Raw genomic sequence first — 21,461 nt, 5'->3', positions numbered from 1 at the left:
TACTTTTGAACCGGCCGTCCGCCATACAATGGCTCAACAGTTCCTTCTGCCCAAATTGAGCTATTATATACACACTCATTTTGTCCTTTAGTAAGTTCAGTTTACTTTCTTCTCATCCATTTAGATTATAGTCCTCTGGAGTCATCTTGCTGTAATTGGCAGTGTTGCCTTTTAATTAATGGAAACTGGAAAGGAGGTCAAGGTATGGCTTTGAAGTTAAGAATACCTTTTCATTTTTTATCAACTCTAGACGGGCAAATTCTAAGAAGAATCCCTGTGGAGATAGACAGCGGCACGAAAGTGGAGAGACGGATGGAAACGGGCCAAAGAGATGAAATACCAAATAAATTCAACTACTTAGGAAACTGGTAAGAAAAGACACAAAGACTTTCAAAAATTTGCATCCTGGATATTCAGCTTCTGAGGACTGATTTTACTGAAGGGGAAGTTTTTTGTAAAAAAAACTCAAGATGGTTAAATGTCCTTTGAAGAGTGGATGAAAGAGTGAGAAAAGCACAAAAGAGGTGTGTTTCGTGAGGCTAAAACTGCTGCTGCATGTCAGCCCGAATGTTTTGAAGCAGGTACATTAAAAGTGCTGGGGCATAACAAATGTGAGTGGGCCGACTGCCAACACATCCATCTTCACAACTTTCGGGAATGCATTGATACGTCCATACACGAACCGGCCCGGTGGGATGGGCCTCCCTCGCTTCTTTAAGTGGGTCGGGAATAACCCTGGGTGTTTACTCTTGTGATGATAAAAAAAAACCTCCCTTAGTAAAGTTAACAAAAATAAATAAATAAATCAAATTCCACATCAGGAAATTTTGTATTAAACTTGATTTTTAGTTTAGATTTTTTAAATGTAACTCTATTTTTTCATCAGAAAACTCCCTCTGAGGACTGACTGTTAAATGGAAGAAACATGTTTTTGAACTCACCTCTGTTGTTATCCCCGTCTCCAAGAGAGCTGCTACCACATAAGCAGTGAGAGATATCTTGCCATGAATCCCTCCCTACAAAAGAACATCATAAGTTATTATCTCATAAATGCCCAAATCCTCCCCTTAAGTACGTACCAAAAAGATGTTGTAAAAGTTACATTAATAAAGCCATTAAAAGTAACCTTATCAAATGCGTGACCGTGTTATTCAGACTCAATCTTTAACATCACTGACAAATGACAGCAGGGATAAATGGAGGGATGGATAGTTGGGTGGATGCAATCTTGTTTCAAAAGGAACATTATTTCTTTTGGAAACACTGTTTCTTGGAAATAACATTTATAACAGTTGGAAAGCTAGGTTATTTTTCTTTAATCAATGCCACATTTGTAAAGAAACTGCATTTGTTGAGTAGCAGACTTGAGCCCATTAAAAACTGCCAAAAAGCTTTTTTTTCTGCTGGGGAGTCTTGCTTGGAGGTTCTGTTACTTGAGGAGATGAGAATCAGGCGCCTGATTAACAATATCTGTGAGCACCGGTCGGATAGCGTCTGCTCTAATCTGAGAGGAATCCGTGCCATTAGGGCAATTTCAGTCCTCCAGGATGACAACACTCACCTCCATAGAGTGGGGATTATCAGGGACAATCCACAAAACTTGGAGGAAAAGAAAATGTGCTGTTCACACCAGAGAGACCAACACACCTAGTGGCTGCCAGTGTGGCTGTGTTGGGTGAGGATATCATCACACAGCAGTGTGTGACGTCTATGGCATCCAGAATTAGGATGAGGTCTCGGGCAAGTACTCCATGCACTACTCAGGCAAGGAAGTAGCGCATGTAAAATAAATAAGTTGTTAAATTCCCAATCTGTCATGTACCTTCAAACATCAACTATACAGTCCAATAAACAACACATCAGAATGAGCTGTTTGGCATTGACAGATACATTTTTCATGGGTGGAACCCAATTTCTTTAAATGTGAGCCACCATTTGACGGAAAACTAGCAAACAAACCCAGATGGGGAGTACTGGAAAGAAACACGGATTACCTGATTAAGTTCAGTAAGTCTTAAATAAGACAAAGCAATGGCCAGCTTTCTATTTTCTTTGTTGTGTTGCTGAGTTAAATTTAAATTGGCAGGTAGAAAAACGGCAAACTGCTTTAAACTTACATCTATCCAAACATAGGCCTACCTGCAGGTCTTTATTGAGGATGCGTCCCATAGCAGGAAAGGAACCGTCTTCTCGCTGATGTTTGATGAGCCAGGACTTGGCTGCCCGGAGCTCTTCGGGGTCAATGAAGATAAATCCCCGAGACTGAGCAAAGGACTTCAGAACAAACGCTGTCAGCCTAGAGGACAGGTGAGCGGAGATGAAAGAGCAGGTAAGAGGAAGAAAAATTAAGATCCTTAATGAGAGTTCACAGTACCTTCTAACAAACATCTGTAAAATACACATCACCCCTTACAGGACAACAACTGGATATTAAAGTGTTTTTCAAAGAGCCACCCGCTTTCAATTTGTCATCAGAGGACAGGAATGTATAGATGATTTGATGAAATGGAAAGAAAGAAGAAAGGAATGAGGAGGGGAGCAGATGGGCAGTTTGATCAGTGCAACCGGATGCAACAGCTGTGCTCTTGAGAATGTGAAACTGCACAGAAGCCAATCGAGCATGTTTCTGGTTGGGAGTAAAACATTCCCCAAAAGCATTCCTCAACTTATGAAAGCACAGATCCTAGGGATGAAGGTCTGTGAATCCGGATGGCCCAGGAGTGCAAATGAAGGTTCGTGAGCTACGGTTTCAGCGGAGAAGAGTCTGTGGAGCGATGGAGGACAGCCAGGTCAGTCCTGGGTTCATGACTGAGCTCATAAATATACATAAACAATAGACCTCCTGGTACTGAGTGGAAGCTGCTGTCTTTGGCCAATAGCTGATGTGACAGCAAGTCTTCCATTACAGCAACTCTGACCAGAGTTAGGTAACTATAGGTGAGGTAAGTTGTTTACGAAGTAAAGAAAGAATAATGAGATGGAAAGGAAGGAAAACACAAACAGGTCACACTTTACTTTCCTAATGTGGCCCATAAGTGAGATCATAATCCAAGAAAATAGCAACAGGGGAATAAGTAGGGGGAAAAAAAAGAATGGTACGAACACTCATAAACCAAAAACATAAAATCTTTCCTGACTGGAAGCTGGATTATTTCTCCCCTGAGACAAAACTGATGCCACAGTTCTGGCTTTAAATGTTCACCCTCAAGGAAAAGCTCTGGAGAGTGTAAATGTGAAGTGCTTTGGGAAAGGAAGGAAGCACAAGGGAAGCTGACTTCCGCCCCTCAACCCACAAGCTGGAGAATCCTAGTAATTTTCTTACTCTTTCCCTGTTTTCTGACTTCACACTTAAAAATCACTCCTCTCCAGCTCCACTCTCTGAGAGTGTATCTAAAAGAGGCTTCACGATAAATCCAACCCGGCTGCGGTTTTACTAGGAATGTTATGATTTGGACTTAAAGCTGTCCAGATTCTCTCTGGATGATTACTTTATGGAAAAGCATTATTTACTAAAAAGATAGAGGACTAAGAAGTAAAGTGTGTAGACCTGGTATTTAGCCACCTAGCCTTATAGGAATCTATTGACAAACACAAATTGCCTGAGAGCACCAGCTTGTAAAAATAAAGAAAAGCTTTATTTAAAAAAAACAAATGTTTTTCAGACTTTACACAGTTTATTACAAAAGTATGTTTTTTGAAAACCAATTTTTAGATTGTACATAACTTTATGTGTGTGTGTTTTTTTTACTTGGTAATGCCCTCTTGATCTCATCTACTTTGTGAAATGCAGCAGTCTGTCATGCAGAAAAATACCCACAAAACATGATTGTGCAAATCTAATTTGGCACAACTAGGATGGTGTTCCCAGGCTTAGAAGTGTCCGTCTTTTTCCTCCAAACTCATCAAAGATCATTAAGCAGTTATATTTCAGTTCCTTCCAAAAATTTACGTTTTTGTGCCTTGAATGGATTTTGCAAACTCTAATCTGAGTTTTAATGTTGCTTTTGTAAGTCAGTGACTTCTGTTTCTCTGAGTGGACTTTCAGCCAATGTATGGGTAATAACACCCTCTTACCAGCTTCAGTTTAGGTCTTTACAAGGTCTTTTGCATTATTCTAAGACTAATACACACATTTTGTACCAAAACAGGCCTTCCTATTAAGTGCAATGGCTAACTATTTAACTGATACTTGTAATTGGGTAAGTGTATCAAATGAATAGATACATGCATCAGATTTGTATTTATTGAGGGTATTGTAGTATCTACAACATGTGTATATTTTACAGTGTCCCTTAAGTAAGGTAGATAAGAATTTTATATTAAATTACATATCTTCTCCTTGTGAATGAATAAAAAATGCAATGGAACCGGAAGAATTCAGTCTGATTTAATGTCAGACAGTGAGAAAAATATATTAACCTTTTTATAAGTTGAATGTAAATATCTGATTCCAACTACATAACAGCATTGCCAGTTTTGTTATATACCAAAATCTTACTTACATAAAACTTCACAAAATCTAAATATCCATATGAAAACAAATCCCCCCTCCCAAGACCATAAAAATTATCATACTTCATGAAAATCTTATTTTTTTCCAGCTTTAGAACAGAATACAAGTAGATAAGAATGAATCATCATAATTTAGATTAGCCAGACCAAGACTGATAGCATAAATTAAATTGTTGATACTGTCTGAAGTTCTGTGATTTCAGATCGTAGAGACACACAGTATCTTGTCTCAGTTTATCTTTAGCCAAATAAAATGGAATAACTAAACAAGTAAACATTAACACACATGCTGGGGAAATTAAAGGTTGATCCGTTGTTTTTGACAGTGAGCAATGCATTTCTGCATTTGAGAGGAGGAGGAGGAGATTAATTTAACATTTTACTATGTGAAATGCAACATGGTAACAGTTTTAACAAATATGTAATAAAACATATATATTTTTTTAAAAGTTGCATGCTGCAGATTTAAGTCTTAAAGTATGGCTCAATTCATGAAAAAAACAAACAGTCAATCCTTCTGGTTAACCTACAAAAATACTGAGCTCTTCCTTCTAAGCAAGAGTCGTCCTAGTGCCAGTCATTTAGCTTTAGGTTAATTCTGTGAACTTTTAACGGCCCTGGCTTGGAAAATGGTAAATACTGCACCCTAATTCACTGCCAGCTGCTGTCATTTATTCTGAATTACTATATTCCACCAATTTCCCCTGTAAAATGTGTTTTAAATGCTGGGAAATATTAACACAACATTACAGCAGGCAATTAAAGCACTGCTCCACTCATGAACTCTGGCACAACAACAAAAACCGGGCTTGTTTTGGAGGCTAATGTGTTGCTGATTGATTTATAAAGTGTCTGTTGCAGGTTTACTCATAGTTCACTGTTTATTTAGTGCCCACAAACCACATTTGTTGCCCCGAGCACCGCAAGAAAACCCCAAACTACTGCTTGTCACATCCTCACATGCTCTCATTAAGAAGATTTAAATCCTACCACAACAGTTTAGTATCACCAATTACACTAAGCATAAGGAGTCATTAGATAGTATTCATAACTTTTACTTTACAAGGAATAAAAGAAAGAAAAGGTAAAGGCTCCAGACAACAAATAATACTGACTCCAATCATGGCATTTAGAGTTTACAGGGTCAAAACTGCATAGGTCAATTTTGATGAGAATGAATTTTACCTGCCTCGGGGAGCCAATCATAATGTTTGTTTTCAATTGCCTGTCGTTTATAAAGCCTGCTGTTTTACAGTCTCAGCTCTATTAAACATCACAATACCCACCTGAGCTCATAAATCAACAGGAGGAACGAACATTAAGAATGAGACCTTAAATTACAAGCGGAGGAACTCCACACCACAGGGATACGTTTCTGTTTAAGAGCTAACTGGCTGTGTGAAAATAAAAAAACTACTTTATTCAAATAAAATAAACATTTCATTTAGTAAATAAGTAAAATTGCATGCTAAATTATTTTTTTTATTTTGTATTTTTTTTTCTTGCATTATAAATTCTCCACTCTTATGCCTTTATTCCAGGAAACACTGAACAACTCTGCTGCTCCTTGCGTGTATGCATGTACAACTCATTTACTACACTTGCTTACCACATACTGCCTGAGGAATCCCTTTCACCAAATGCACTGTACGAGCCATCCTGCCGTTTATAGGTCAGCTGTCTCTGGTAACCTGGATGACAACAGAGAACAGATTTGCTGTGAAGAGGAGAATATCAGGAAGGTTAACTCTCTGAGTTTCCCGTGCAGAATTTGTGAATACTCTTATTTTCATGAGTAGAGTGACCAGTGTGTTGTATTAATAAAAGTCTTGTCCATCCAACTACTTTTGATATTAATGGAAGAAAATGTAAAAAGAGAGAGAAAACAATAATGTTAGTAAGGCTGAGTGATGCAATTTGTGATATACAATCCAAAATGTTTATATGTGTTCATATAACACTGAGTACTTTTGTCACTCATTTCAGAGAGTGAAACTCATAAAATATATAGAGTCATTACACACAGAGTGAAATATCTCAAGCCTTTACGTCTCGTTATTTCGATAATAATAGCTTGTGGAAAATAAAAACCAAAACTTTTGTGTCTGAGAAAATCTGTGAAAACGTTAAATAGTGGGAACTCATGGTGTCACACCCAAATTAGTTAATTAAGTCAAAATACTTGAAAATATTTTCTGAACCTCCAAATGTTTTCTCAGTCTGGGTCAGTAGGCTGCTGAGTTGATAGGAAAAGGAAAATATATAAATTGAGAGCAGCTGCAGATGAAAGTGAAATTTGTATTTAATTTGGAAATCAAGATCCCAGCGTCTAGAAAAAGAGTTCAGAGTCCATGTTGCTCTAAGCTCAGCGTGAAGTTTTCACATTCCAATAGTTTTGGGTGAAATGCCATCTGCTGATCTTGGTCCAATGTGTTTTCTGAAGTTCACATTCAATACGGCCGTCTACCAGGATTCTTTTTTAAAGCGCTTCATGCTTTCATCTGCTGACAAGCTTTATGGAGATGCTCATTTCATTTTCCGGCAGGACCAGGCACCGACACACACTGGCAAAAGTAGCGAAAGCTGGTTCAGTGACCATGGTGTTCCTGCTCTTGATTGGTCAGCAAACTGGTCTGACCTGAACCTCATAGAGAATTAATGGGATATTGTCAAGAGGAAGATGAGCAACAGCAGACCCAATGATGTAGATGGCCTGACAGTTTCACTTTCTGACATGAATTGAACATTTTTTATATGTTTTGAGACACACTTATGTTTGCAACTCACTTGCATATCATCCAATTGAATTGAATGAAGGTAAACTACAGAATAGAAAATAACAAAGTTGGTAAAATTGTGGATTATCTTGTTTTACTGAGTTCCTTACCAATTTGAACAGTCAAGAGGTACTTGGAACATGTAAAGAAATCAAAAGAAAGCAGAAAATGCAATTTTTCAAGGGTAAAGTGAGGATTTTCCGTTAGACTCAGGTTGCGAGGGTGCTGCAAAGCATCTCCTTCACTAATAGACAACAGACAATTTGCATCACCACTGGGTGACACTGAGGGACAAAGTGGACTGAAACTTTTGTTTTTGCTTTTAGTTTAATCTTTAATGTATCTGTATATGCTGGTAGTCAGTTGTGTGTGTGTTAAATAATTTTTGTAGTAATTAGTATAGATTTCTTTGTAACTGCTTTGTTTAGCGGAAACACCCTCAACTTTAGTGGTAGGGTCTCTATCTATTGCAGTAGGCTTGTAGAGTATTTGGGGAGGTTTTCTTTTAGTGAAGATAGGCTGCTTTAGAGCTTTATGTTGGCCTAAAGAAGCACTGATGCTGTGACCCTGTGCCAGAAGCTGTAGTTGGGTTCTGCAACACAAAACTCCACACAGGTAGAAACACATATGAATGTAAGACAAAAAAAAAAAAAACCCTGGACTCCAGCTTCATTACCTTGAAGCAGATAGTCCGTGGCTTCGTTTTCAACCTCAGGACTCAGCTGCCCGGTCTTCTGAAGGTACTTCAGAACAAAAACATTGGGTGCAAAGTGAATCATGTTCTGCTCTCCACAGCCAAAGGGCAGCCTCAGCAGTTTATCCAAGTTGTTTAGAGTTGGTCCCATTACGTCTCCTGTTACAGGTGCACAGACGTAAGCATAAAACATTTTTTAGTGTGTTACACTGAGAAAGTAAGTGTATTTTAGTGTTAATTAAATAGGGATTTTTACAGTGTGACCACAGGTAATTTCAGTACCTTACAAAAGTATTTACACTTCTTGAACTTTAACCACATTTTGTCATAACCACAAGCTTCCATGTTATCGGGATGAGTTCATATGACAGACTACCACAAAGTAGACCACAACTCTAAAATTCTTTACAAATACAAAAATGTAAACACTTGGGAGAATTTACTTCAACCCCTACAAACGTTTAATTCTCTAAATAAAATTCTGTACAATCAGTTACCTTCAGAAGTCACTTATTTCGTAATCCAAGTCTTGAGGTTAATTTAATATCAATATAAAGCCAGATGTTAACCTCAAGACTTGTATCAATCACAAGTGGAATGAGGTTCTTGCTATCACATGAAATCCTGACAAAATATTTTGAGAATATGAAAAGGTTTAAGGTGTATGAATACTTCTGAAAGGCACTCTGTATGCCTCCAACCATAAACTACCATACCAATCATAAATGCAGTGGCCCTTTCCGATCCAGGCACCATGTTGTGCGGTACTCCAAGAGTGAAGGCCTCATTGTGGTCATCATCAGAGTCCTCCTTCCTCCAGATTTTAAACTCTCCTACAGAGCCCCACCCAGTTGAGAACCCAATGTGTTGCACCTAGATGGACAAAGACATACGCATATATTTCAAAATAATCTGTTAGCATAAAGTACCAAAAAATTGTACATCATACCATGAAAAAGTCAAACCTGTCCTGGAAACTGGCCTGCCCACTGCAGGATGATAGATTCATTGGATGGATGCAAACCATGGCCCACCTAGACAGAAGAAAATGCAGACAGAGGAAAGTAAAAAATGTCTAGCTAATGTTTCTATTGTTTGGGAAAACATCTAACCCTGTCAATCAAAACGCCTCAGTAATAAAATGAATCGGCTTGAGAAATATACTGATATACTCGATCTTTCTAAAATGCTGCTGATCCCAAAAGAATATAATTAAATATTTAATAGCCTAACGTACACCACATCCTTTCTGGTAGTTTAATCCATCACCTGATTGAACCGAAGGATGTGCAAGCATCACACAATAACTGCATCACAAAATGATTGAGTTTGTTATACACACACACACACATATTTATTTTTCTCCTACCTGTACCAAGCCTCCTCGCCAGCTGATCCAAAAACTGCGGAACTCATCCCAGGACAGCATCCCTGGTGTGGACACACTGACCAGGGGCTCACCCATTTTGCCCAAGGAAATCCAGGAGCGAGTATTTTGCCTCCCTCCGAGTACAATCTCAATCATCTCCGCACTGTCGTGAGGACTAGCAGAGAGGGCAATGTGGGCGTCGTTGTGGGTCTTCACAGCCACCTCAAACTGAGTCATCTTGGATGGCTTTTTGACATACTGATACTCATATTTATTCGGAGTAGAAATGTGGATTCTCTCTAAAAGGGATAATATGAAATGCACTTTTGTTGGGAAAGTTTTGGACATGATTGTTGCATAGAAAATACTTATATATTTCAATTAAATATTATTAGAAAAAAAGACTCTTTTTGGGAACACATTTGGTTTTTGGAAAACACTTTTTAGAAAGTATAACTCGCACTAACCATTGGGACAGAAGAAAACACTGTAGGTATACTCTCTTGATAGACCCTCTGGCTGCAAGCAGATTGTAAAGCATAGAAAATAGAAAAGCAAGCAGTTTGCAGTTATAATGTGTTCAAACAGTATATAAACAGTTTTTTTTTAAATAAATGACAATGAACGTCTACTCTTTTACCTCGACAAGGACAGTCCTGCGAACATAATCGATGCCAGTGGGGATCCTCCGTTCATCTGCATAATTACCACTCTTGCCTGACAGTATTCCATCTGAACAGCAACTTGGTGAACTGTAGGCAATAGCTCGAGCTTTTAAGATAAAAAAAAAAAAAAAATCATAATCATTCATGATTTTATACATTCTCTAGAAATATATCTGCTGGATTCTGCCTAGCAAGAAATAATTTCACTTAAGACAGAGAAAGAACTATTTTTAACAATTTAGCCAAAATTCTCTTAAGCTGACAAATTTGTTGATTGGTAATTTGACCATCAGTTTTTACAGAAAGTTAGCAGAATAACTTGGACTCCGAGTGAATATGAATAGGGAAATAAACAAAAATGAATAACCTAGCCCCCAAACTAAGGAGAAAATAAAGAAACAAGTGATGCTAAGGTAATGTGGCTTCTCTAAACCCATGGAGAATTTCACAGCCGTCCTAAAGGTTTTCAAAGAACAGATGAAACTGGGCATCTGTTTTTGCCACAGTCCAGCAAAATAGTTAGAGACCCACCAGTACATCAGAAAAACTGCTTGATTATGGAGACCTTTCATTTGAACTCCTTAAACCCAATTGGGGCGTATCGGCCTATTTCAACCACATGAATCCCTCTTACTGAGCAAAAGTCATTTGAAGATTGTTTTGCAGTAAGTGCTGTTGCTACTGCCAACATCTCTTTTATTTCATCTCTCCACTGACGTCCAGTTGATTGAATGGTGCTGTCAAAGAGTTTTCTTAGAATGCTCATTGTCTTATCTTTTACAGGAAACAAGCTCTACTCCATCCTGCCCATTGAAAATAAATAACCAGCCCTGTATACTTTAATACCATCCTTCTGTAAACCTCTTTCAGAAATCCGGTTCATTTTTGTTGATTCTCAGACCATGGCAGTGTCTGGTCACATGTAGTGACTATAAAGGGCCACAATCATCTGCAGTTTTGTGATGAGGTAGGAGTGCTGGCAGAGGACAGTCTGGTAGAGGTCGGATGTTGCTAAAGCAGACATAATGGTCTCCTTGGAAGGTCTGGTCCCCTCTGATTAAAGTATAAGGCACTTAGAACCCTGTACACATGCACTGGAGGCTTTAGCTTTTGCGGCCAGCACTCATTCCACTCTTTGTAAGAACCCTAGAACAAGGGATAAGAATGCCCACCAAGGTTTTACTTGGTCTATCCGCCAGTCTATGTCAGTTGGCATTTTCTTCCTAAACCAGCAGAGGTTCAGACATTTGATTCAGATGTGTTGGACACATCTAAAAGTTGCAGGGCACCAGCCCTTGAGTCCTGGATTTGAGGATCCCTCCATTAAATTATAGTTATAACTGTCTTTTTTTCTGTATAATTGTGAGTAGTGGCTGTCAGGAATCTGTGCAGACTGTAGTTCGAGGTATAAGGTTTCAAAGTGCTAAAAAAAAAAAGATGGGTGCCAACAATCAATAAGCACCATTAAACTGCTGCTGAGAATGTTCTCTGAGGTTATTAGCACCAGCTAAACCATAAAGCTTCAACACTGCTTAAACCCTGTCTGAAAATATACATGTCACATAAAAATCGAATCTGAACCGCAAGGGAAAATAATATAACAATGGATTTAAGAGGTTAAAAAAAATAACAATAGATGAAACGGGCCATATCCCTAATTATCTGGGTGTCAAACATGTTTCTAGATGGACACCCAGTTCGCTTCATGTGGAGGACATTGGCAATATGACACTGTGCCAAGTTGAGTCTCTTTGTGTGTGTGTAGCGAAAAGGAAACACAGGAGGCCAGGAAACTATGAGTGGGGCCATGGGGGGCCCCTTGACCACTGGTGACCTAAAAACTCATCAACATGCCACTGAGTGGCACAGTGCAGCTCTGGTTACTCTCCCCTACTGCTGGTCAGCTTTGTTTTCACATGCGCCCAGGAGGGGACTGCTTGTAGCCGGGGTGGGTGACCAGATCACACACAGCTCAGCCTCTTGGCCCACACTCCATTCCCAAAGGGCTGGCTTTTCTGTAAAGACTCACACTGAGAGGACCCAATGTCCTAGCAAAAGGTTTATCATGCTTGATAATGTTCATTATGCTTAATGATATAGTCTGATTTGCATGATCAAAAATCTGATTAGTTCTCTAACAGGAATAACTGTTTTGCTGCTCTGGCAAACTGGGACAAGAACTGTGAACAACTAGTGCAGGGAAGATGTTTCTTAATGAGACTTCACATCAATTAACTACAGTTTAAATTATAGATAAAGTGATGGAATACCTGTGATGTTTGCAGATCCCAGTTCAGTGAATGACAACACAATGGACGTAGGAATAGCCTCTCTAGGAGCAACGCATTTCTTTCTGGTAAGATGGTGCTTTCCAGGATGGCCAATAAACTTGATACCTTTTGGAATAGATACTTTTACATGTACCTAAGAGAGAAAAAGACAAATAAGAACCACTTGACCTCATCAACATGACGGCAGAAAATGAGATGATCTTTGTTCTATCTCTCTCATACTGCGCGTTTCCTCAAACTGCCGAAAGCAAAGTTATTATAATTTTTTTTTTAAATTCACATTTAGTCAAGCATATTTCCATGCTGCTTGACTTAATGCCTCTCAGGCTTCATGAAGGATTAAAGTGTGGTCGTCATCCAGTTTTCACAGGGTGCGGTACCGCAAACAGGGTCTTTTAACAGTTCTTTATCTCCATGCCACGAGTCATAAATAACTGAGCAGCAAATATAAGAATCACATGTTTTAGGGATGGACATCAAAGAAAGGGCGATTCTGGTTTGCATATTCACCAAACATGACATCAGGGCAGCACACGCAAAGACCATTTAACAGGCTCATCTGCACAAATCATGATGTCATGTAAATGGAGTGCAGGATGGGTCCATTTAAGGCCAGAATAAAGTTTGGATAGCTCTTCAAAGTGAGTACTACAAACTAATTTGGAGCTAAAAAAAACCAGCTCTTCACATTGCATTCCTCAGGAATTTCAAATACCTCGTCTCAAAGACTTATCTACTTTTGAATGGTGCGAACTTTAAGATTCAGAGAAACAGATTACAGTAATAGATGAAATTACTGAAAAGCAAGGCTAGTAAAAAAAATCATCACTAGTCAATTGTGACTAATGATTTTTTTCTTTTTTTAAATGTAGGATAATTTGTGCTACAACAACAAACACCTCTGAATGACAACCAATAAATTTAATCTCTGGGGTCCATGAACAATAAACCTGTTTTTTGAAATGTATCAATCAAAACATTTTATAGTGATCTGATATGTGTAAATGGATAATAATTCACCGTTAAACTGCATACTGAAACTGACGTACAGGGCTTGTGCATAATAACGAAGGTATTTTTGCATTGCATCTGTTTCCTTTAACTTAAAATGTAAGCTGAAGAAATCATTGACAAGGAGTACAAGGTATCAGAAAATGCAAGCTACAACTTTTTTAATCTTTTTCCTAGAACATCATCAGACACGCTCAGGATCTCCTTCTTTTAAATTTACATAAAGTTAATGTTGACCTATGTTAAATCATGATGGCGTGGCATAGGTATTACGGTGTGTTCTGTTTGGAATATTCTTCGAGTTCAACTTGGGGAAAAACAAGGATGACCTCTTAAGTCAGAATTCCAATAAGAAAATTTGCACCTCTTTGTTTTCAATTCGCTACAACAAAACATACAGGAGTGTTTGGAATTATTTCTGAATAACAGGCAGTGTGTGAAAGTAAAATATCACCATTGGAAAAGTGTCTATTCCACCCCCCTCTCAGCAATCAATTTTATTTTAATTTTTTTTTACCTCTGAACAAGTAGGAAGGTAGTTGTAGACTGTAAGAGGGACTTTGGTCTGCTCCCCTCTAATTAAACTGTAAGGCAGCGTGAAGTCAACAAAGAAGGGCTTGAAAGTCCGAAGCTCTGTCCTCTCTGCCAAACTCAGTCCCTTCTCCTCAGAGAGTCCAACAGCTTCTGTGACCCATGTGGTGATCGAATCTGGGACGTCCAACTGGAGGAGAGTCTCCCCGGTTTCAGAGCTGTGAGTGACCCAGTGAAACACAACTCAGAAACGTGTTGGACAATGATAACATTTTGACATCATTTATTGATGTCATTTAACACAAGCAATGAAAAACCACATTTGATTGATAACGGTAGATTTAATTGGACATTTTTATACTGCTAACACCTGTGTCAACACCAACATCTCAACTGATGTAACTACAGCAAACACTCCAAATTGGATGGCGGAGAGGGACGCTTGGATGTTGACTTAATCTGTTCCTCTGTATGGAATGACTTGAGGTCATTCCTGGCAGCATGCATTTCATGTTGGTCTTGGCGAAGTCAAATGACATATTAAACTTCAAAAAGCTGCATCACACTCCTCCTTTTGATTAAAGTTGGCAAGAATCCACTGAAAAATACTTTTTAGGAAAGTCTGAGCTTTGAAGTTTACAGGAAAGCAGAACGGAATGTGGTCCTCTCCAAAGCCTTTGCAAATCTATTGGATATTTTGTCGTGATTTATTTTAGAGACTTTCTGTAATTTTGCATAACATGAAAATGGGGCTGTATGGGTGCCTGGGTGTAGTCAACTTCATAAGTTTCTCAAAAAATGAATGGCAATAACCTCTCAGAAAGAAATGCTGGACAGTATGGACCTGTCCATAATGAAGCAAATTTTATAAAAGAGAATACTGACCAAGAAATAAGCACATTCACCAAAGTCAACTTTTAGTCTGAAATTTATGCACAATGCATTCAGGAAAAAAATTCAGATGAAACCAGGCTTGAGCTCTTAGGCTACAATGGCAAGAAGTATGTTAAAAAGAAGATTTTACTCTTTTTACAAAATTTAAACTTAAGCTCCTAATTCTTGTTATTCTTTTTTTAATCATTATAGATGCATGCTGTATTATCAGCAAATAACTATCATGAATCTAATACATTTGGGAAACCTCAAAAATAATTACATAGATGCCCACAATAACTGTACATTTCAGACTTTAACTTTTTATTACCATGTTTACAAGATTCTCTATTGTGCAATGTACTTCTTTTTTAGAATAGAATAGAATAAAACGAAATTCTATTGTACAGTATTACAATATTATTCTATTCTATTCTATTCTATTCTATTCTATTCTATTCTACAACAGTTTATTATCCCACAAAAAGGAAATTCAGGTCTAACAGGAGCAACAGGTATAAAGCTTCACATAAAAAAGTTTTTAAAGTATTGAAATCCACATATTAAAAACAAGATCACCATCACCACCACCAACAACAACAACAACAACAATAACAATAACAATAACAATAATAATAATAATAATAATAATAATAATAATAATGTGCAGTTATTTCATTGTGGCATTTTTAAAATCTATTTTTCCTTGATAAGACAAAGCTGAGTACAAAAACAAATGCTTCAGAGAGACATGAAGAGTCAAAAGATTTATTTACCTGATGTTGAAGCAGTGCCACACCCAAGTTTCAGGGAAAAATGTGCGTCTCCGCTTCTCGGTCCTACAACACAACAACAAATGGATTTGTAAAACATCAGTGGAAAATGTCATTTAAAAAGCAAATTATTTTCAACTGTTTTGTAGTCCGTCTTCATTGCTTCCTTTGGCTCATGGGAGCTCCATCTTGTAAGGAGAATAAAGAAGAGACAAGCAATAACCACCTTGCAGAGGCATCTTTGTATCGCTGCATCAGCAATTCTGGTATGAAACATGGCAATTAAGAATCTGGGAAAATATCTCTAGGAGAGGAGCAACTAAAAATTTCCAACCATGGAAATAGTCAGATTTTCTAAGCACAACATTATCCTCACTTCACTGTCTGGCCAGCATCAACCCCCGCCAGCTTACCACCCAAAGTATATTGTCACTGATTTAATGACATGAATAAAAATAAATCCTTAATCTCTGACCAAAGGTATTCTGGTACCAAATTCACTTATTAACAACCAATTTAAAAAATAGCATATAGCTTACAGATCAGGCAGGTTGTGAATCTCTGCTGCTCCTATAGTCGTACAGTTGGATCTCTTTCCTCAGGAGTTACTTATGTGCACAACAATGTCTTCTTCTCAAGTATGCAATTGTGCCATATTCTTTCCGTTTTTGCTTGATTTGGATCTCATCTGACAGCAGATTTTTTTGTTTATTTCATAGAAGCAAATATAGTGAACATTGCTTCTATGTATAATAGAAATAAGATGTTATGCACACAGATTTCTAGTCAAAGCCAATGTTCAATGCAAATGTTAGTTATGTCTCTTACTTGGCTTTTGACAATCTGCAAACAGGAGTTTGGTATAACTTTCTATTTTCTTACAAATCTTTCATAAAAAAATGTAGAAAAGTTCAAAGCTAATAGTGGATATGTAAATTGATTTATCCACCAAAACTGAATGGAGTAGCAGACATCCACTTGGCTGTCTGCTGCTTCTTGGACTTCTTGGCTGTTTATGAATAATCCTCTTCTCGTTCGGTAAGACGTGCTGAGTTTTAGTTTTTCCTATCTCAAACTCAGATATCAGTTGTATGACAATACATAACCAACAACAATCATTAAACTCTTAAAACTACTTCACCACCTCAGTAGCACTGTCCTACCAGGTTGTGGGCCTCGGGTGAATGGCGGTCACTCCAACTGATGTGTGTGGCTGAAAGGCAGGAACAGCCTCATCAGTGTACATCCCTCCGCTCTGCCGATGGTTTAAGCTCACCATATCTGTCATCACCACCAACCCTGTTTCCTGGAGAATAAACACGTTTAAAGGAGATATTTTCCACCTCGTTTTGCAACAATGTTGTGGGCATTTAAGCTGCATTTTCTCACTGTAAAAGCAAAGCGCGCATCTTTAGTGATGTCCCAGTGCCATGGGAACACAGATGACCGCCTCCGTCTCTTTGAGGACAGTCCAGGCCACCACACGTGTCCGTCATCTTTGGGAACACCAAAAACGTCTGACACGTCGAAATCAGCCATCTCTTTAAACACCTGCACAGTGCAGACACATTCATACAGAGGAATGCAACTTGGAGGGTTAGGTTTCTGGGTGGATTTCCAAAACACCTGCGTGCACATCAAGCTACAGAATAACTGAGTTTCAGAACAATAATAATGTGACAAACCTTGTTGGTACTAAGCTGGAAGTCAGGCTTTAACAAATAAAGACTCTTATCCACAGTGGCCACACAAACGCATGAACCCCTCTCACCCCGGACGTGCAGCATCACTGAGTCTCCTGGCATGGACTCATTGGATGAAAAAGAAATAGACACCTGGAAACCCAAACAACAAAGAACTTACAATTGATATATCCACAAAATAAAACTAAAAGGCATTTCTAAATGCAAAACCACATATAAAGCCATTGTTTGTTTTGTATGTGATTTTTTTTTTCATGTCAACAAAACATTTAAGTTTTGTTTTTGGCTAAACAGATGCATGATTTTAGGAAGGAAAGTTTTATAGGAAGGAAGATACAGTTAGAAGAAGCTGCCTTTTAAAGAGGGAGGGCTGTTAAGGATCAGCCATAAACTTTCACACTTCAACACTATTTTCCCACCCACACAGTCACAAATTAGCCTCATTAATCTCTTCGCTGCTGCCCTCCTTTCGCCATCGGCAACTTGTCATCCTCTCATATTATGACTGTACTTATCTGCCTGTGGCCTGCACGGTTGCTTTATCATCATACCCATTCAACCCCTCCTCCAGCATACTCATGCACACACAGAGACACAAAAACATACACACAATCCACCCACCCACACCCACCCACACACATAGTGTTGTAAGGGCATACCAGAGAGCTGTAAATACTTCAGGGAGTTAACTCCACCTAATTCAGTAAGGAATTGGAGAGCGCTGTTAGGCCAACGCAGCTGTTTGTTTACTGACATTACACTGTGGTGTAATGGCTGATGCATGGATACTTTGGCTCAGTTCCAAAATGTATACAGTAAGTCCACCCTTTACAGCTTTTGATAAATACTTATTAAAGATTAAACAAATTATTCTGCATCCAAAAACCTTTTCTTCAGCAGAAACTCAGAACACACTGATCGTGAGACTGTTATGTGTCAAAACAAAGGAAATACTCTTTAAGAACATGATGAAGTCTTTACACTGTGTCCAAAATTATCTAAAAATCCAATAACAGAATGAAACAAAATAAAGGTTTATGAATAACAAACTACTTCTGAGCTCTAATTTTTGCTTCATAAATTCTTTCTGGTTTTATAGGACTTAAGTTAGTCAAACTTATCATCATTGTGACCAGCTCTACAAAAGAATAAAAACAATCCAGCCAAGGCAGAAAGACTTGAGCAATGACTTTAAAGAAACAACTGTTGCTGCCTATCAGTGTGTGAAGATGACATTTCCAGACAGTCTGAATGCCCCCATTGTACAGTATAAAAGATTATCCCCAAGTGAACAACATTTAAGACAGTTGCCAAGCTTGTAAAAGGTAGCCATCCAAACAAATTTGGCCCACGGTAAGACTGTGCAATGCGCAGAGAAGCTGCAAAAAAAAAAGTAAGATGCACATCCCTGATTTTACAGGGCTTAGTTACCTGCGAAAATGTTTACATTTATTTCAACACAATTAGAAATAGACTAAAGAAGAGAGACTTATTTTGGAAGGTGCTAAGAGAAGGTTCCTTGTCCCTAAAAAAAGCCAAACCAGCAAGACTTAGATTGGTAAAGTTGTATATAAAGGAACCAAGGTTCTTCTGAAAGAGAGTCCTTTCTTTAAATGCAAAATGTAGAGATGTTAAGAAATAATTTACAGTAACTTGCTCGGAAACAACCAGACACAAACCTTCCATGTTTATCGTCAAGCACAGTAGTAGAATGGGTGATGATAAGGGCTTGTTCTGAATTTACATTGGCACCCTGCACATCAAAATATTATGAGTCCATCTTATCTGACAGCTAAAGATTTGTTCATCCAGCAAATTAAGAAATAAAGAAGAAAGGGATAACCTTTCTCTATACCCATGTAAGAGACTAGTAACGGGTTGCCAAAAAGAGCCTCTTCAAGTTATTGCTGCTGTGGAATTTAATGGACACACTGTGATTTCAGAACTTGATCTGCAGCAAATCAAGGTAAGAATGTCCTAAATTGTAAAAATCAAGAATTGAGAGAGTACAGTATGTATGCTCTCCATGCACCCACTGGAGCCGTGCCCCAAAATACTTTAACTGAATAAATGATAATACTAAAATATTATATAAACAATTATGTCAACACACCTTGTTTTCAAGTTCAGGCTGAACAGAAATTTGCAGACTGTCTGTCACACCCTCGCCATTTTCTCTGACGTAGTACACCAGTAGACGGCTGAAGGGCGCCATGATGTGACTAACAGGAAAACGAAGATAAGACACACAAGAGTCCATCTCAGCCTGAGACAAAGATCCTGCAACACCTGACAGAGTGAGAGAAGAGTGAGCTCATGGGATGATACAGTCTTATGCATAATTCTTTCATCTGCTTTCTGTTAATCAGATAAATTGTACAAACAAAAATTGAGAACACAAGGAAAAAATTCTACCAGAGGCAGAGGAAGGGAGCTGGGTCGTGTGAATGTTCTTATCAAAGGTCACGGTTGCCCTTTTTCCTCTGTGTGAGGCCGTCGTGTTGGCTGGCTCTTTGCCTGACAGGATGATGTTTCCCCTGGACGCCACCTCGTAGTGCAGCGTGAAGTTACAGGGGCAGGTAGATTTTAGAGCCACTTCAGCCTCTTGGCCAACCTACAATCACAGAAACATTCAAAGTTGAGTTAACCACTACCTGACTTATCCTTATACCTTTTGGACACATCTTTTTATTGGTCCAAACCCAAGTAAATCTGAACTTAGCAGAAACTTCCAAAAGGACAAACAAAGCAAACCGTACTTTAAGGGGAGCGCTGGGACTCTGGATCTGGATGTGACACCTACTTGGAGAATACCAACTGCTAATGGACAGGTAATTAGGTAAGTACTGGTCTCCCACTGTCTTGCCGTCAATGGATGTCACTTTAGTCTGTTTGAAATAAAATGAACAAAATCTAAGATTTGAGAAAATGTATTTACATTTTTTCCCCATTAGAATTCTTATTTATTGGGAGCTACTGACCTCAAGCCAGACATATTGTGCAGCTATCGGAATAGAGGGGATTTCAAAGGTGGCTTCACCACCCTTGGAGATTAGTTCGCTGGTGTAAATATTGTCCTTTGGTGTAAGCTCTGCCTTAACACGCACCCTTACGCCATCAGCTGGGCTCCCATCAGGATAGGTAACCTCAATCTATAGATACAGAGGGAACAAGAATGGGGGGAAAAAGCCAACAGAGTCCATCAATAATGTTATTTCATCTACAGTTTCAATATGTTCCTTTGTAGAATCTCACCTTCCCTTTGTAAGGCAGACCTGGCTTAAACTGTTTGCGTGTCTCCTTAGAGTACTTGATGTCAATGAGTTGTTTATGAACTGCTGTTGAATCATCAAATGTGGTTTGCCTGCTTCCATCGATGCTGGTCACTGATGCCCAAATGCTAACTGTCCCCCTGAAGTGATCAGCCACATCCAGCGGCATCATGTCTTTCACACACAAGCTGAAATTTGCAGAGCCTTTAATCTGGAAACAAATGAAGAAAAGTACCACAGGCTGGCAAAGTTGAAGGATTGCAATTTTTCTTTGCCAAGGGGGACATGACAAAAACAATCGTACACTTATGAAAGACACCTCTATTGTTAAATTTTTCAGGCTAAACAGAATACAGAAAAAAATCTTAGAATACAGTTAAAATGATAAAAAATTTAAATTGTGTCAGTAAATATCTGTCAAATATTGATTGAACAAATAATTACAGAACTGACCTCCATGGTTTTAATGACAGGTTGACCCATCTCATGGCGGTAATATCCAACTCCATTTACAGTCATATTCACTGTCAACTTTCCTGTTACTGGTTTTCCAAAGGTGTACCTGTGTGAAAGTGACACATCAGAAAAAATGCTATTAGTACAGTCAAAGCAATACATCCTGAAAAGTTTATTTATTTTAGTAACTCAAAAGGGTTGATTCTTTTTTTTTTCCTAAACTGAAATCAATTTTTTATGTTATCTTAGCATGTTTGTATTTTTTTTAACATCTGAGGTGCTTGACTTATTTTGAATATAACTCTACAATGGGGTGTTGCTTGACAGACTACAATCAAGGAACTTTTAACACAGAAGCAAAATATATTTAATATATATACCTATTCAAGGCCATGTGTTAAGGAACTACGGCAAAACAAAGACCTGCAGCTGTAATTGTGACAAAAGTTGGTTTGAAAATATATTAGCTACAGTAGGTAAGAAAAATTACAAATACTTGCTACACTTTTCAAATTAATATCTATATATAAATAT

The 21,461-nt window shown here is 38.3% G+C and overlaps 1 protein-coding gene across 1 annotated transcript in view; it reads right to left on the bottom strand.

Moving 5' to 3' along the window:
- cpamd8 (C3 and PZP like alpha-2-macroglobulin domain containing 8) overlaps window positions 1–21,461 on the bottom strand; it is a 41,986-nt gene that overhangs the window by 12,346 nt on the left and 8,179 nt on the right. The window contains exons 9-29 of the mRNA XM_016674593.1: window positions 20,925–21,033; window positions 20,455–20,682; window positions 20,181–20,351; window positions 19,959–20,087; window positions 19,615–19,813; window positions 19,313–19,488; window positions 17,182–17,331; window positions 16,886–17,047; window positions 16,660–16,802; window positions 15,500–15,562; window positions 13,837–14,068; window positions 12,288–12,441; window positions 9,993–10,123; window positions 9,820–9,871; window positions 9,353–9,651; window positions 8,949–9,017; window positions 8,700–8,856; window positions 7,966–8,142; window positions 6,122–6,203; window positions 2,140–2,296; window positions 942–1,016 (exon numbers count right to left, since the gene is read on the bottom strand). Coding sequence (XP_016530079.1) covers window positions 942–1,016; window positions 2,140–2,296; window positions 6,122–6,203; window positions 7,966–8,142; window positions 8,700–8,856; window positions 8,949–9,017; window positions 9,353–9,651; window positions 9,820–9,871; window positions 9,993–10,123; window positions 12,288–12,441; window positions 13,837–14,068; window positions 15,500–15,562; window positions 16,660–16,802; window positions 16,886–17,047; window positions 17,182–17,331; window positions 19,313–19,488; window positions 19,615–19,813; window positions 19,959–20,087; window positions 20,181–20,351; window positions 20,455–20,682; window positions 20,925–21,033 — 3,115 coding nt within the window. The remainder of the gene's footprint in view (window positions 1–941; window positions 1,017–2,139; window positions 2,297–6,121; window positions 6,204–7,965; window positions 8,143–8,699; window positions 8,857–8,948; window positions 9,018–9,352; window positions 9,652–9,819; window positions 9,872–9,992; window positions 10,124–12,287; window positions 12,442–13,836; window positions 14,069–15,499; window positions 15,563–16,659; window positions 16,803–16,885; window positions 17,048–17,181; window positions 17,332–19,312; window positions 19,489–19,614; window positions 19,814–19,958; window positions 20,088–20,180; window positions 20,352–20,454; window positions 20,683–20,924; window positions 21,034–21,461) is intronic.

Source organism: Poecilia formosa, unplaced genomic scaffold (assembly GCF_000485575.1).
Source record: "Poecilia formosa unplaced genomic scaffold, Poecilia_formosa-5.1.2 Scaffold98, whole genome shotgun sequence".
In the NCBI taxonomy this organism is placed as follows: Eukaryota; Metazoa; Chordata; class Actinopteri; order Cyprinodontiformes; family Poeciliidae; genus Poecilia; species Poecilia formosa.
The sequence above is the reverse complement of the archived record's forward strand: the minus strand, read 5'-3'. Positions and strand labels throughout refer to the sequence as shown.